Source organism: Poecilia mexicana, unplaced genomic scaffold (genome assembly GCF_051168715.1).
Source record: "Poecilia mexicana isolate PSO_F unplaced genomic scaffold, ASM5116871v1 scaffold_15, whole genome shotgun sequence".
In the NCBI taxonomy this organism is placed as follows: domain Eukaryota; kingdom Metazoa; phylum Chordata; class Actinopteri; order Cyprinodontiformes; family Poeciliidae; genus Poecilia; species Poecilia mexicana.
In genome coordinates this window covers 6,531,478-6,545,490 of record NW_028263384.1, presented here as the reverse complement: position 1 = coordinate 6,545,490, position 14,013 = coordinate 6,531,478, and the positions used below count along the sequence as shown (strand labels likewise).

The 14,013-nt window shown below is 40.7% G+C and overlaps 1 protein-coding gene across 2 annotated transcripts in view; it reads left to right on the top strand.

The window, feature by feature from the left end:
* fbxw4 (F-box and WD repeat domain containing 4) overlaps positions 1-14,013 on the top strand; it is a 37,783-nt gene that overhangs the window by 21,695 nt on the left and 2,075 nt on the right. The window contains exons 6-7 of one of the 2 annotated variants that reach the window (XM_014984881.2): positions 6,118-6,183; positions 12,253-12,393. In XM_014984881.2, coding sequence (XP_014840367.2) covers positions 6,118-6,183; positions 12,253-12,393 — 207 coding nt within the window. The remainder of the gene's footprint in view (positions 1-6,117; positions 6,184-12,252; positions 12,394-14,013) is intronic. The other variant, XM_014984882.2, reaches the window with a different exon arrangement.

Below are 14,013 nucleotides of genomic sequence, written 5' to 3'. Positions count from 1 at the left end.
GACTTCCCTCTGCCATGCCATTTAGCCCAGCTTCTTTGGGGGAACCCCAAGGCGATCCCCAGTCAGCAGAGAACTAGTACCTCCAGCATGTATTTAGGCCTGGTTTAGTTCCACCAAAGTTCAGGGTTCACAGAAACTCCATAGTGCAGTGTTTCCCAACCCTGGTCCTCATGGCACACTGGCCTGTATGTTTTAGGGTTTTCTTGCTTCAGCCCTGCTGATTTCAATTGATGGTTGATTAACAGGTGTTTGCTGAACCTTAATCTTCTGAATCGGGTGTATTAAGCAGGGAAACATCTTTATTTAGTGACATTTCAGACAAAAAAAACAATGGTATCGGCCAAAATCGGAATTGGCAGGTCAGGCTTTTTAAAGATTGGTAATCTCTGATCAGCCAGAAAACTGCAATCGGTGCAACCCTACTTAAGATGGAATACATACACACATACGCATGACATACTTTGATTAAGTTAATTTCTTTGAGATGTAATTTCAACTGCTAACATATTAATTTGTACTAGGTGAGTCTTTGTCGCTTGAGAATGTGAGCCATCGGTGATTCTGAGCCTTCAAATTATTTTAACAGCTCCTGAAGAAGTTTCATGTAACTTCTAAGTTCATGTAAAAATAATGTATTTTTTTAGTCATAATTATCATGCTTGGCAGCAAACAACACATCACCAACTAGTTTAGATTAGCTCACTGATATATTAATGCAGTAGTCATTTAGCCGGATCTAAAAACATTTCGCTTGACAATGTCAAGTTTTAATTATTGTTATCAAACATTATGAAGCAATCTTCTGAAATATATAGGGCCAAGCACGAGAATCAACTCCTTTACACTTTAATCTCAGATTCATACAAAGACACTAGTATTTAAATGTTTGGCTGTTGAACTTAGTAATCAAAGTTCCAGGTTGCTATCAAGCTAATTTTCTATTAGCAGCTCCGCAAATCTTTTTGATGAACATAACCTTACCATGACACACACAGACATACCTTTATCTTAGCCGTTTTCTATTCTTCCTCCTTTTTTGCTTACTTATCTTCCGCTAGTGCTTTTGAGGTTTTTGATTCGCACTGCACACTGGCAGCTCAGATTACTAGTGAAACGTGACCTACCAGGGCCACCAGGGGGCCCCCAAGAGCTATTTATTTTTTCTTTTTGCCTGTATAAAGAATGATTTAAACATGATCAAATATATATTATTGTTAAAAAAATCACAACTTTATAATGAAATTGTGTGTTTTTGTTACTATCACATAGAAATCCTTACTAATAAAATATATATGTTCCACTTAGTGGGTCCCCTTAATGGCCACAAGGTCCTAAGCAGCCACTTAGTTTGCTTATGCCTTGGGCTGGCCCTGCTTTTATGTCCATGTGAATGACTGGATTTCACATGGACACACACAGAAACACATCTACCAGTTATGTACCAACAGAATACTCTCCACCACCCATTTGTTGCGACTGAAATGGAGTTCAATTCATTTTCTGGTTCATCCATAAAGTCACACTTATGTTAAGCATCAACTACAGGATAGCAGCCCGCTGTATTCAGTCTATCTGCTCACCTGTATAAATACACCTGCCACACTCTTCCCTGCCATTCGCTCTGAACCAGCAGCTCCAGGAGGAGAAAGACTGTCGTACTCCAGGCATCGTGCCAGCCAATTTAAGGATGCTTATTGGTCCCCCCGAAAAGCGATATAAACCCAGACATTATCATAACTCAGTGAAATGCCACTGCATTTCCTGGACTGAACTTGAAAATTGGACGTTATGCTTCTAACACTTAGCATTCGTCAACAACTCATAGGTGGAAGTGAGAATGTTGTGCAACACAATCACCGGCTTTAACACGGTGCTCTAAATATTAAAACAGATTTTAAGGCAATAATCCTGGAGGCAGATAATTTGCTTTGAGGGATTTTAGTAATCAAAGTACAACCTTAATGGAAAATGGAACAAAAGCTGAAAACTTCTAAAAACATATTTATAACTAAATAATCCAGACCAAAGCTTATTTCTGCACATCTTCCCAGTCATAGCTATTGACAGTCAGAGCTGTGGGGTGTAATGTAAATGAATAAACTTTGGTAAACTGTGGTAGCGGAACAGGTTTTCTGGAGAATTCTTTTGAAATTCTGAGGCTTGTTTTCTCCCCAATCTTGTTTGTAGCGTGTTCAAATGGTCATTTCTTCATAAATGTCTACGTATTTGACATAATCAGAAAGCTATTCTTTGTTTTTCTTATCTGTTCAGAGGAAGTTTGATGCCCTGTGGTCTCTATGGATAAATCATGGTCTGGGCTATAGATTTAAAGCTAACAATCTTTTTAACTGTTGGATTCTCAATGGTGTGTGTGTTTGTGTGTATGTCTGTGTGTGTAGTCCTACCAATTAAGTGATTTATGTGAATAAGAAGTTGTTTCCAACTGACTGTGTGCATGTTCTTCAGCATGTCTGTGATTTGTCCATGTGTGGGTGTGCGTGTGTCTGTGTGAATTAAACCAGTTTCCCACTATACACTCAGTTTGTGTTACCCCACCCCACACAGACCCTTAGATAATTCAACCAGCTGATGAGGTTACCCAAACGCTAACAGAGGCCCAGCATGCTGCTAATGATGAGAGGTGGAGTTACAGGGCGGAGGGCTCTGGCGGGGTTAGAGATGGGTGGTTCTGTTTAGTCAGACACAGAACTTTGTGTGGGGGACGGGGGATACCTGCCCCACATTAGGCGAGAGAGGCTCTGACCTTAGCAGCTATAATATCAGTACAAGCTCTGACCCAAGATCAGGCCCAGTTGGCACTTCAGAAGGGTGAGGGAGTTAGTTAGAGAGCGGGGGGGAGAGGGGGTTATTGTATGGTTGGTGTCCTCTAGCTTTCCTCTGCCAGTGCCATGGCCTAGTGAGGGGTGAGTAATGTGAGTAATGGAGAGTAATAGGGTGCAGATAGTTAGTGTGAGGGTAACCCTATTGTATCCTGTGTCAGCTGGGTCAGAGGTCACCCATGGCACATACTGGTCTTGGCCCTGTCCGACCCATTTGGGTCTGAAATGAGTTTACCCAACACTAATTAACGGGGCCTGCCAATGGGCTCCTCTTGCTAACTGGCTTGACAGATGCTTCTGGGTCTTGCTTGGATGGCCTTGCCCCCCACCTCCGCAGCCCTCTGCTGTCCGACCACCCCTCTGACCCCTTCTCCCAACACTCATATGCTCAGCACAATCCTCACCATTTGCATGTCATGATGATCCCACCTGCATTTGTGGTGATACCTCAGCTTGGTGGTGTTGGTATGGCTGGACTCCAGGCCTTTTGACAGGGCTTCCTGAACAATGTACACTTACACTACTTTTGAAATGTTTCCACCTTTTGTCTTGTTACAACCACAATCTTCTTGAGACTGTCTTGGGAAGGCAGAGTATCTTCAGTCAGAGGCTTCTTCAGATTTACTGTAATACAGATCACGACAAGAGATCTTTCCTGCCAACATCCATTAGTATTCTCAGTATAAGTATTAGTTATAAATATTAGTATAAGTATTCTCAGCCTTTCCCAAAAAGCAAAACTGAGCTTTTGCCCTGTTTATCTTTAAGATGTTTCTACAGCGATGACTTTGACCTTTCTTGTTCAGAGCGTTTGTGTTGAAGTACCAGTCCAGTTTATTATTGAAGTGAACACCCAGGTACTTCAACAGAAAACAAAATATGAGTGAATCAACATTGAGATATAGCTAACCAGAAACATTGAATCCATGTTGAAGCCTGACATTGAAATGATATTGAAAGTGGTCTGTGACTTACATGTTGAATGTTAGGGTTTCACCCTTAGCTGATCAATGTTGATTCAACCATCATCTACATTTGGATCTGCACGCACAGTTTACTTTATATTGAATCAGTTAGGAATCAATGTTGATTCAACTATTGAATCAACATATTCATGCAAATTTGTTGGTTCTGATAGGTCTACATGATAACATAGCATTAAAAGTTTCTTCGCTGGTATTAAACACAATTTTGTTGGCAGACGATGGGTATTATCGTCTGCCATTATATTATGGTAATGAATTACCATAATGGTAACGGTGAATTACCATTGCTTGCAATCTGGGTCCACTCTTCCACAATCTGTCCAAGCCTTGGATGTTCACTGGTGATATGTGTATGTAGCCTGGCCATTGATTTCCTATGCAATTCTGATTGATTCAAATCTCGCTTCGCAGCATAGTCTGCGAACCACAGCATGGTCTGTGAAGCTGAGAGCCCTAGAACTCTGTACGAAGCAAAGCATAGAAAAAGGGACTGGGCTTTACCAGGCTAGTCTGTACGCACATCATGTGAAAGTCAGTCACCGTTTCCTTTGTCTTGGTGGTTTTAATGTGAAGGTTGTTGGCCTCTGACATGGTAACAAAGTTGCTGATGATCTCCTTCAGGTCCTTCCCATTAAATACATAGCCTACAATAGCTGTATTGTGGTGTAAAGCATTTCAGAGTCCTCTGAACTAGATAAAGTGCTACATAAGAACAGGCAATAAACCATTTACCAATCTTCATAACCCGCCTCAAGAGTTAAAGTCCCTTCTTCACAGGTGAAATAATCATTTGTTATATTACCAACAGTCTTGACCGCTAGCAACTAAAGACCAGTTCCATCAGTGCCCAAGTAACAATGGACTGACCCCTAATGGTGTATCTTGCAAATAGTGGGTCCATACTGTACAGTCAGTGTTTCACAGCTAATCTGCTTATTAATTATTGTTAATTTCTACTGTCTACTGGTTGTCTACTGAGAAGGAATGTCTTCATGTCTCCAGGGCTTTATGTCAGAATTCATTTGAGTCAGTGCCTACCTATTGTTGACTTCTCTACATCAGTGTCTGTACATTCATCCAAAGTATTTTAATGCAGGTGGCAGCATTTGTCTGTAACCACCTTACTGAGCATAAAAGTGGGACCTCCCTCCTGTCTGTCATCCCTATAGGAGGTCACTAAGTCCTGAGATTCAGTCCCAGCCCAACAGAAGCCCCCCTACCACCAGCACCCCTGGGCTCCACCCCACCCTCTACATAGCTTCTAACACCCAAACACACCCCGTCAACCCTCCCTAACAGCTCTCCTCCCCTCTCCTTTCACTGCTCTCCGACTGCTCCACATGCAGACCATTCATCGTGCATACCTAGGCTGCTAATTCCAAACTGCCTCTCCAATCAAAGGATCACAAGTGTTGTAGTTTTTGTCTCTTTTCTTTTGCTGAGAAACAATGTGTAATGAAAAGAGGCAGCGACAAGTCTGGTTTGTGTGTGTGTGTGTGTGTGTGTGTGTGTGTGTGTGTGTGTGTGTGTGTGTGCGTGTGTGTGTGTGCGTGTGTGTGTGTGTGTGCGTGTAAGAGAGAGGGAAAGGTTCTCCCCATCTTTTTTTCTCTGTTTTTGTTAATTTATCTTTTACTGTCAAATCAGTCAGTTTTTAAGAACACTTCTTTTCTCATATTGATCCAGGCTAACGTCATAATCTGTTGTATTCTAAACGGACAACAAAATATATCAATAATTTCTATAATACAAGAACAGAAGCTGATGTGGCCCAAAATGGCTGCTTTTCTGTTATATCCACTGTTAGCTGTTAGTATTTCACCAAGCAAAGCTGGTTTTTGTAACTAGTATATAATAGGGTCATTTAGCTGATGTCATGTCAAACTATTTTATTATGTTTGTATTTGGTAGATGACCTTTTGGTTTGTGAGTCTGCTCTCTCACAGTCTGGATAAGATAAGATGAGATAAAAGACTTTATTGGTCCCTGAAGGGGTTGTGGGGTTGTGGGGTTGTTTGCCTTAGTATGGCATACAAAAATAAGTAAATAAAAAAATAATAATAAACATATAACAACAATTAACAATTAGCAGCAATAATCCTAAGGACACACATGTATTGCTCTGTATATTGCTAAATATATATTCATCTTAAACACATATCTTAAACTAAGCTTGTCTGTGTTTTGAGGCAAAGTTGTTTTGAGATTGGACCCAGCAGTAACTTTTGTTGCTTTTTTTATTTTACTCTAGTTGTTTTTCTAAATGTCTCTCCTTCTCTGTGTTTTATGTCCAGTTCCTTTGTAACAGGCACTGCATGCTGTGAGAATTTCTATCCTCTTCGTATCTGGGATGTGGAACGGTGAGTGAGGAACCTGTTCTAGCACTTTTTTTTTTTTTTTTTTTTTACAGGGCACTCAAATTCAATTTGCTCTATTTTGAACAGTTGAAGTTTCAGGAAGAAATGAACAAATAGTTTTTTTCACAACTTCATTTAACCAAAAAGCACTTAGTATTAAAAGTCTGCTCTCATAAAAATGCATTGGGCATGAATAAAATGACTTCAAGCTACTGGATTGTAGCCACTGCTGCTCTGGGGCAGCCTGATGGCCATATCGCACCTTCGGCTCTTCTGGGTCCGTTCTGAGCAGGAAGGTAAATTGAATGGGGAAGTGGTTAGTTTTACTTATTTTCTTAGAGCTGAAGGGTGAGGGAGTTGGTGAATGAGCTCAACGAGAAAATGGTTGAATCTCATCTCCAGAACCAGCTCCTCTATATAGTGCACCCCAAATGGGGAACAGCTGGATGTAATCACCTGGCAGGAGGAGAGAGAGGTAGGATACAAACACCCATCACCAACCCTCACATCCTGCCATTTTCGTTTTAGAAAGAAGATGCTTCCTCCTTCTAAACAAATCATACTGTCACAATTCTGAACTTTTAAAACACACGCCTCAGAGATGACCTGGGACATCACTGCACAGTCTGACCTTTGAGTGAATTTATTGAGACATTCACCCTCAGGAGGACTGTCTAGAAAGTCTTACACCTGTGAATAGTCTTTCTTACTGTTCCACTGGACTTTTGATAGTTTGGAAACAGCTTTTGCAACCCTCACTAGATTGGTGAGCAGCAACAAATCCAGCTGTAAGATCATTGCTAATGTTTTTCCTTATTGCACTGCGTGAACACACACTGATGCAGTAAGTAAGCTGCCATAGCTCCTGCATTCTTTTGAGGTGGCCACACTGATTATGACCAGCTTTCAAAAGCATTGAATTAGCAGCACCTGGCTGGTTACTATGCTGAAATATGCTTATATTCTTGGATATTACCAGTTTGAAGTGGTGCACCAGTTACAGTAAATATGTAGAGAACAGCAGACAGACCAATGTTAGAGTATTCTGACGCCCCCAGGTTGGGTCTGATGGCTTATTAATGAGTCTAACAATCTATGTCATATTTATGTATGGGCGTTTTTTTTTTGTGAACATTACCATTGTGGCCCTTTATGGATCAACAAAGCTGCAGTTTTAAAAACACCACAGCGCACTTTAATCTCCAACAAAAAGCTCTCCAGAGTGAGAGGCCTCTAAAAAAAAACCCGGCTTGGAAAGGTAAACCTTAAACCTCATAAATCCCTGACAAGGCTTCGGTAATTCCCAGCTTTACATGGGCCAGTGACAACAGGCCGACACAACATCACACACAGCCACATACAAAAAGCTGCTTCCTGTTCCCAAAAGGCTTGGAAACTCGAGGAGGGTATAAAACGGCAGCCACACAGGAAGAACAACGAAAGGGATGAGTAGGCACGTTCATCAGGTGGGAATGGGAAGTTGATGTGGTTACAAAGTGATCTGCATAATGAAATGGGTCATTTATGGTGTAGGAGCGCAGAACATGCAGGGGAATTTTCCAATTAACTGTAAATGCCATCTGGGAATAATGAAATATCCTGACAGCTTTCTGTTCAGGGGTCATAGCTTTTGAAGAGTTTAGTAAATCTGATGAGATCCTGAATAAACTTCATGCGGAAATCACTTACCAAAAGCTATTTTGTAAATAAACTTTTATTTTAAGTATCTTAAGAACCCACTGTGACGAATATAACTAAGTATTTAAATACTCTGAACAGTAATAAATTTTCTTCAATCACAACGTTGAGACATAAAGGCCCAAAATGGCCATCAGCCATCTCTAATGTCTCTCCATCTGGTTGTAAAGCAGCACATCCACTAGACATAAACACAGTTTATCCAGGTGGCCCAGATTCTGTGTCCTGTAAATTAACGTGTTGGGTGTTTGCTCTGCCTGACACCAGCTAGACAGATTTTAATGTCACCACTTCCTGTCTATGATAACTTTGCCCTCTATATGGTAGTTTTTATACATGATTTTAACTTAATATTGTTTCTGTTACTGATTCTAGTTTCATTATTATTCTGTGTTCTTTGGTCTCTCTTTTTGATTGGATCAACCTTGTTTTACCTTAGTTCAATTCTTTCTCAGTGATTCTAGTGTCTTATTTTTATTTTTTTGTGTCTAATTATTTTTTGTTACTCTAGTTGAATTATATCTCTTATGTTTTGTTATTCTTTAATGTTAGCTTCCTTCCCTAGCCCACTGTGGGTCTATCTCTCTCTCTCTCTCTCTCTCCTCAACCTGCTTTCTGCTCTCTCCCTTCACACCTGCAACCCTTTAGCTAGTCAGCCCAGGTCCTTTGTTCCAACATTCACTCTCCCAGTACTTATATACCTGTTTTCTTCTCACTCCTCGCTGGTTCCTCCCGTTAAATCCTATTACTTCTCCATTGTTACCCTGCTAGCTATTGTTTCTGATTCCTGTGGTGTTTTTTTTTGCTCTACTTTTGGGGCAAAAAAACAAAACAAACAAAAAAAAAACACGTGTTCTCCGTGGTTTTTGTTCTAAGTTTTTGTTTTTAATTCTTTTGCCATTAAGTCTACAAAATCTACTCGACACCTCTGCATGCTGCATTTGGGTCCACCATCTATCCACACATCATAACAAATCCAGCATTTCAGAAGCAGAACATCTGGCCATACAGTCAAACATGGTGGTGGAGTAGAGTGATGGTCTGGAACTGTTTAAAGGCCACTTGCTGTTAGTAAAAGCAATACTTTCTGCTCCAGCAGAAAATTTTGAAATAGAACCTCTGACCATCAGTTTGTAAGCTGTAGCCTGTATTTAAAAAAAAAAAAAATAATTATTTGCTTAATTTGTGAAGCTGAGTGGCAGGCATGTAATTCTCTGCCTTATCTAACCCAGCGTCCACCGTTCGCATCAGCTTCACCCCAGTGCCTTTGCACAACCAGAGAGTGAATTGATTTAAGACTCTTCTCTGTGAAAACATCATAAACAGGTCACTGTTGCAGGCGCAAACCACCTGCTGCCACAGAACCTTCTAGAGAAGATGCACCATTCTGCTACTTGTGAAAATCAGCGATGCAAGAGATTTACAACAGTGAATAGCCTAACAGCAGGCCGAGAGCCTTTGAGACCCTTAAATTGAACAAAGGTGCAGCCACAAAAGCCCACGGTCCCAATGACTTCTTGGCACTTTAATTTTAATTTAACATTCTCTCATCTTACCATCTCAGAGGGACAAAGAAATTGTATGATCACTCGTATGGAAGGGGATGCCACACATGCGGCGTCATCCGAGCAACACCCTGACTTTTCACACAATTTCCCTCATGGTCAAACACAGAGGAGGGAATCGGCATCAAAGGTAGAAGGCTCAGATCATTACTCCCCTCCGCCAACATCTCCCTTTGTGACTTCAGAAAAGGAGCCATTCTTTTTACAGTCAAATGGTCAGGCTAGGATTCCTCGCATTCCTGACTTTGAAAGGACAGGGTTAAACGTCTACAGCGGTACGGACACCCTGTTGTACAAATTGATGCTGCATTGTCTCGGCAATTCGTGCATTTGCTGGACATTTTCGAGGTGATCGTTCATTCTCGATGGGCTGCGTTTCCTCCTCCCGCTCCTGTTTCAGTCATTATGCAGCTGGTCCAGGGATGCGGGATAAAAGGGAATGATGTGCAGCAGGTTGCGTGACTCCCCTCTGTTTGTTTTAGTGAATATACCTCAGCAGGAATCCTTTTCTTCACCTGTCTGACAGCTTTTGACAAAACGGTTTGTGTCCCAGTGCATCCAGGCTGTTGTTTTAGAGCTTATCCTTTACAAGAGCCTCCAACCACTTCTGTCACAAAAACACACACTGTTTTTCTTTAGCTGTCTCCACACTAAAGCATAATTCCCTTAGCTTTTGCATTGTTTCTAACCTTGTCAATTCATTAATGATTCCCTTCACAACTTTTGAAACCTGTGTGTGTGTGTGCGTGTGTGTGTGCGTGTGTGTGCGTGTGTGTGTGTGTGCGTGTGTGTGTGTGGCCCCTAAAGCCAGTGTGGCTCCTGCAGAGCTGCCAGACAAGCTTAAACCAGGACTTTGAATGTCACACAGCCAATAGCCCCTTCATAACAGTCACTAAGTCTGGGCCTTCTGAAGCTAACTGGATACCACAAAACAGCCGACTCGCACTCTGGGTCAAATTGCTTTCCTCTCAGGGAAAAGAGAAGTAAGGATTGTTCAATAATAAAAGTGAAAATACCTCTACACAGAAGAATGGCAGAAGTGCAGGAGTTGCACAGGAAGTATAGATTCTTTATATGCAAACCTTTTATGAAGTTGGTCAAAGTAAAAGCTGTTTCTTATTTTGAAAACCGTGAATGTTTTAGTAAATTACCACCTGGCGCTAATGTGATAGATTATCTTCTGCAGAAGTTGATGTCTCCCTCAACTGTGAAACAGGCATTCTTTATTGTAGTGGGAACAGTTCCTTTAAAAATGGGAAAAAAGCAATAACAGATATAATCACTGGAACAGTACCTGACGTGTCATATTTAAAGCTTGCTGCATATGATGCTGTATTCTCCTGAGACAAGACAAACTATTTATCTAACAACAGACATGGCACACATGTCCGTTTATGATTCAGACAAACGGACTCTCTTTGGCAAAAGCAAGTCATACGTACAGTGTGCTCTGTTTTTCAACAGATAGCATTTTGTTGACAGTCTGTACGTCCTGTAAAAAGCTCTTACCTACAATGTGAGAATCTATGCTGTTTTGTACTTTTTACAACACGTTACTGTCATTATTACATGTTACTCATGTTCTGGTTTTGTCCTCAGCTCGGTTTATAATTTTTTTCAGAGACGTGCTGCACTTTTTGGCTTTTACATTGAATTGCTAATCCATACAAATCCAAAATGCACTTCATCCCAATCTCCCCATTGGCCCTCGCTTGGTTCCGAGGCCCTGGCAATGAGAGTTCTCACCCAGTAAGGCATCCCACTGGGAAAGCCCTGGTCCAATAACATGGCCCCTGGGGTAAGGCTAGGGGATTACCAGCCCAAGCTTGTGGATTGAGCTCCAGGGCAAGGGAGGGGGCACGGGTTGAGGCATCGCGCTGGTCTGTCACTAAGGTCACTGGCCTCCTTTAAAAGGTTGCTACGAGGCAGGTATCACAAATGTGAGAGTAGCACACAGTCACGGTCACGGAGGGTAATAAATGGCAACAAAGAGACAGTTATTCTGCAATCACATACCCTACTGGGTGCAAGCTATTCTCCAATAATCAAGTGCTGAGTAGCAAGAGGTGCAAACTCGGAGTGTGATCACAAGAGCATGGTGCTGCTGGGATGTGAATTCGTTGACCACACCCTCGGCTCACAGCACATCAACCCAGACACACAAAACTCTGTTTGCTACTTGCACAGAATTCTTTTTGCACATCTAGAGCTATTTTGTCTTTTTAGGCTTATGTATTTGCTCTGTATAGTTTTTTTTTCTATAAAAAAAAACTATACAGCTCCAACAACAGAAATTGTCATTGTTTTCATAAATAATGACATAAATGTTTCAGACCACCTTGACAAATTGATCTGGATCAAAACTGCCTTACACGATTCTCCAGTCTCAGTTCTCTGACTGAGGACCACAGAGACGGGTTGGACCTCTGCTATTAAATACTAAAGAAATAATCTTATTTTTAAGTAAACATATGGAATTGTATTTCAGGAGCATTTTACATTTTGTCTTTCATGATATTCAGGGGTATTCATTTGGGTTTCTGGAGCCAATGGATTAATGAGGCCTATGGTTTACTCTGTCACTTATCAATGGCATGCAGGTATAAATTAGACATGTCCTGGAGAAATGAAACATTGATTCAAACACATTTCTTACTCATATAGTTACGTGTCAACCCATGTTGTTTGTCACTATCAGGGTTAGTTTAACTGTTCTCATTTCTTTTCACATTACAGACTTGATTTAAGATGTTGTGCAGCAGACGGATGTCTAAATGAGAAATGCTACTGTTGGATGTCTCCTTTACAGATTAGCGTGTGTATGCAGGCTGGGCTCGGAGTTTCGTCGGGGTGCGGGGGTGCTGGATATAGTCTTTGAGTCTCCGTTCCAGCTCTTCACCTGCGGCTATGATACCTTTGTTCGACAGTGGGACCTGCGGCTCAGTCCACAGTAAGCATCGTCCTCATTCTGATTCTTTGTTTTTTTATTTTTGAACTTCAAAGTGTTCAGAAATTCTGTCTAATTTCTGCAGAAATTACACAGAAAGCAATGTTTGTTTCTGTCTAATTTCCACACACACAGGCCTCAGTCAGGAGTAATGTATCTGCTTCTAATGGAAGATTTCTCAGCAACCCTCTCCTCGATATAACAGCGTTGATTTAGTACGGCAAGTGTTTCAAGATTTCAGGCTGGAATTTTTGAGGGGATCAGTCAAGTAAGACAAATCAGATCTGATTGGCAGATTGCTCTGGGGACTGACAGTAAGGTTGGCAGAGGGGGGTCCCATTTTTTAGGCATAAATAATTAATATGGACAAACCTTAGCAGCCTCAGAAAAAAATCTATCAGGGTCACTCAAGAGGTTTTGGTTGTCTGGAGCTCGCCTTTAAAGAAATACAAGAACAGCCAAGGGGACGAATTAATAATATTTTAATATAAAATGTACGCTATCTATTGTGAAACCTATGTTTTATTTATTTAAAAACTGCAGGTTAGTATGTCGATCCATAATTACGCAATTATGACCAAAGTGGTTCATACCTCTAACCGTTTCCAGTACAAAGTGATTTTTAAATTTTACTAATAGCATGTTGGCTAACCTGACAGGAAATATTATTAATATTTTGGACTTTCTAACAGGAGTCCTAATTTGAGTCTGACAGCGATACAGTGGAGGATGCTGAAGGTTAAGCCGATGGTAAAGAGCTAAAATAACCAAAAATAAATCAACAAAATGCCAAAGAGGCAAAGAAAACTTTTACGCTGTAATGCTGATATAGAATTTTACATTGACTGTTGAGGAGGGTATGAATATGTTCAACGTATCTGTTAAAATATTAATACAAATAGAAATGTTATTTTTAAACTTTATAAAACTATAGCAAACTTCTTTTGAGCTGTGCCTGCCTCATTTTTTGTTGAAAAACAAACACATTGATTGTGAAATTTGAATATGCCACGGGTACAAATAATTTTTTTAATCTTGATTTGACATGTTTACAGATATTTGTACATTGTATAATCGTGTGCTAGTGAAAGCAACAAACAATGTTCTATTTAAATAAGCTAAACAGACTATGTCTGCCTGTAGGCAGACATAGTCTCCTATTTCGGGTCTAAATAAAGAGAGGTAGAAGAATATCCCTTTGTGGAAAGGGATTCTACAGCAAAATGCAACTTAATGTTCCCACATAATCAGAGGTACTGTGCATGTTCTGTGCTGTGCATAACCGTCCCATATTGCAAAAACGAGAGAATATATTCCTCAACCACCTCCACTTCTTCTCCGATGATGGAAATAGGGTTTGATCTAAATTTGTTTTTCCTGAAATTTACATTGTCTCCTTTACAAAAGCAGAACATTTGCGTAGAAACATTCTACGCAAACCTTTCTACGCAAAGATTTGCATAGAAATTGTGCACATGTACACAAAAACACAGCCACATTTAGGCTTTGCGTTCTTTTTGTCCTTTACCCTGAGGAGCAAGTTGGTGACCTCCCTCCTAGAGGTTAACTAAAATTAGAGAGTGCATTGTGCATAAGATCCATGTGCTGCCCCACTGTCTGCTC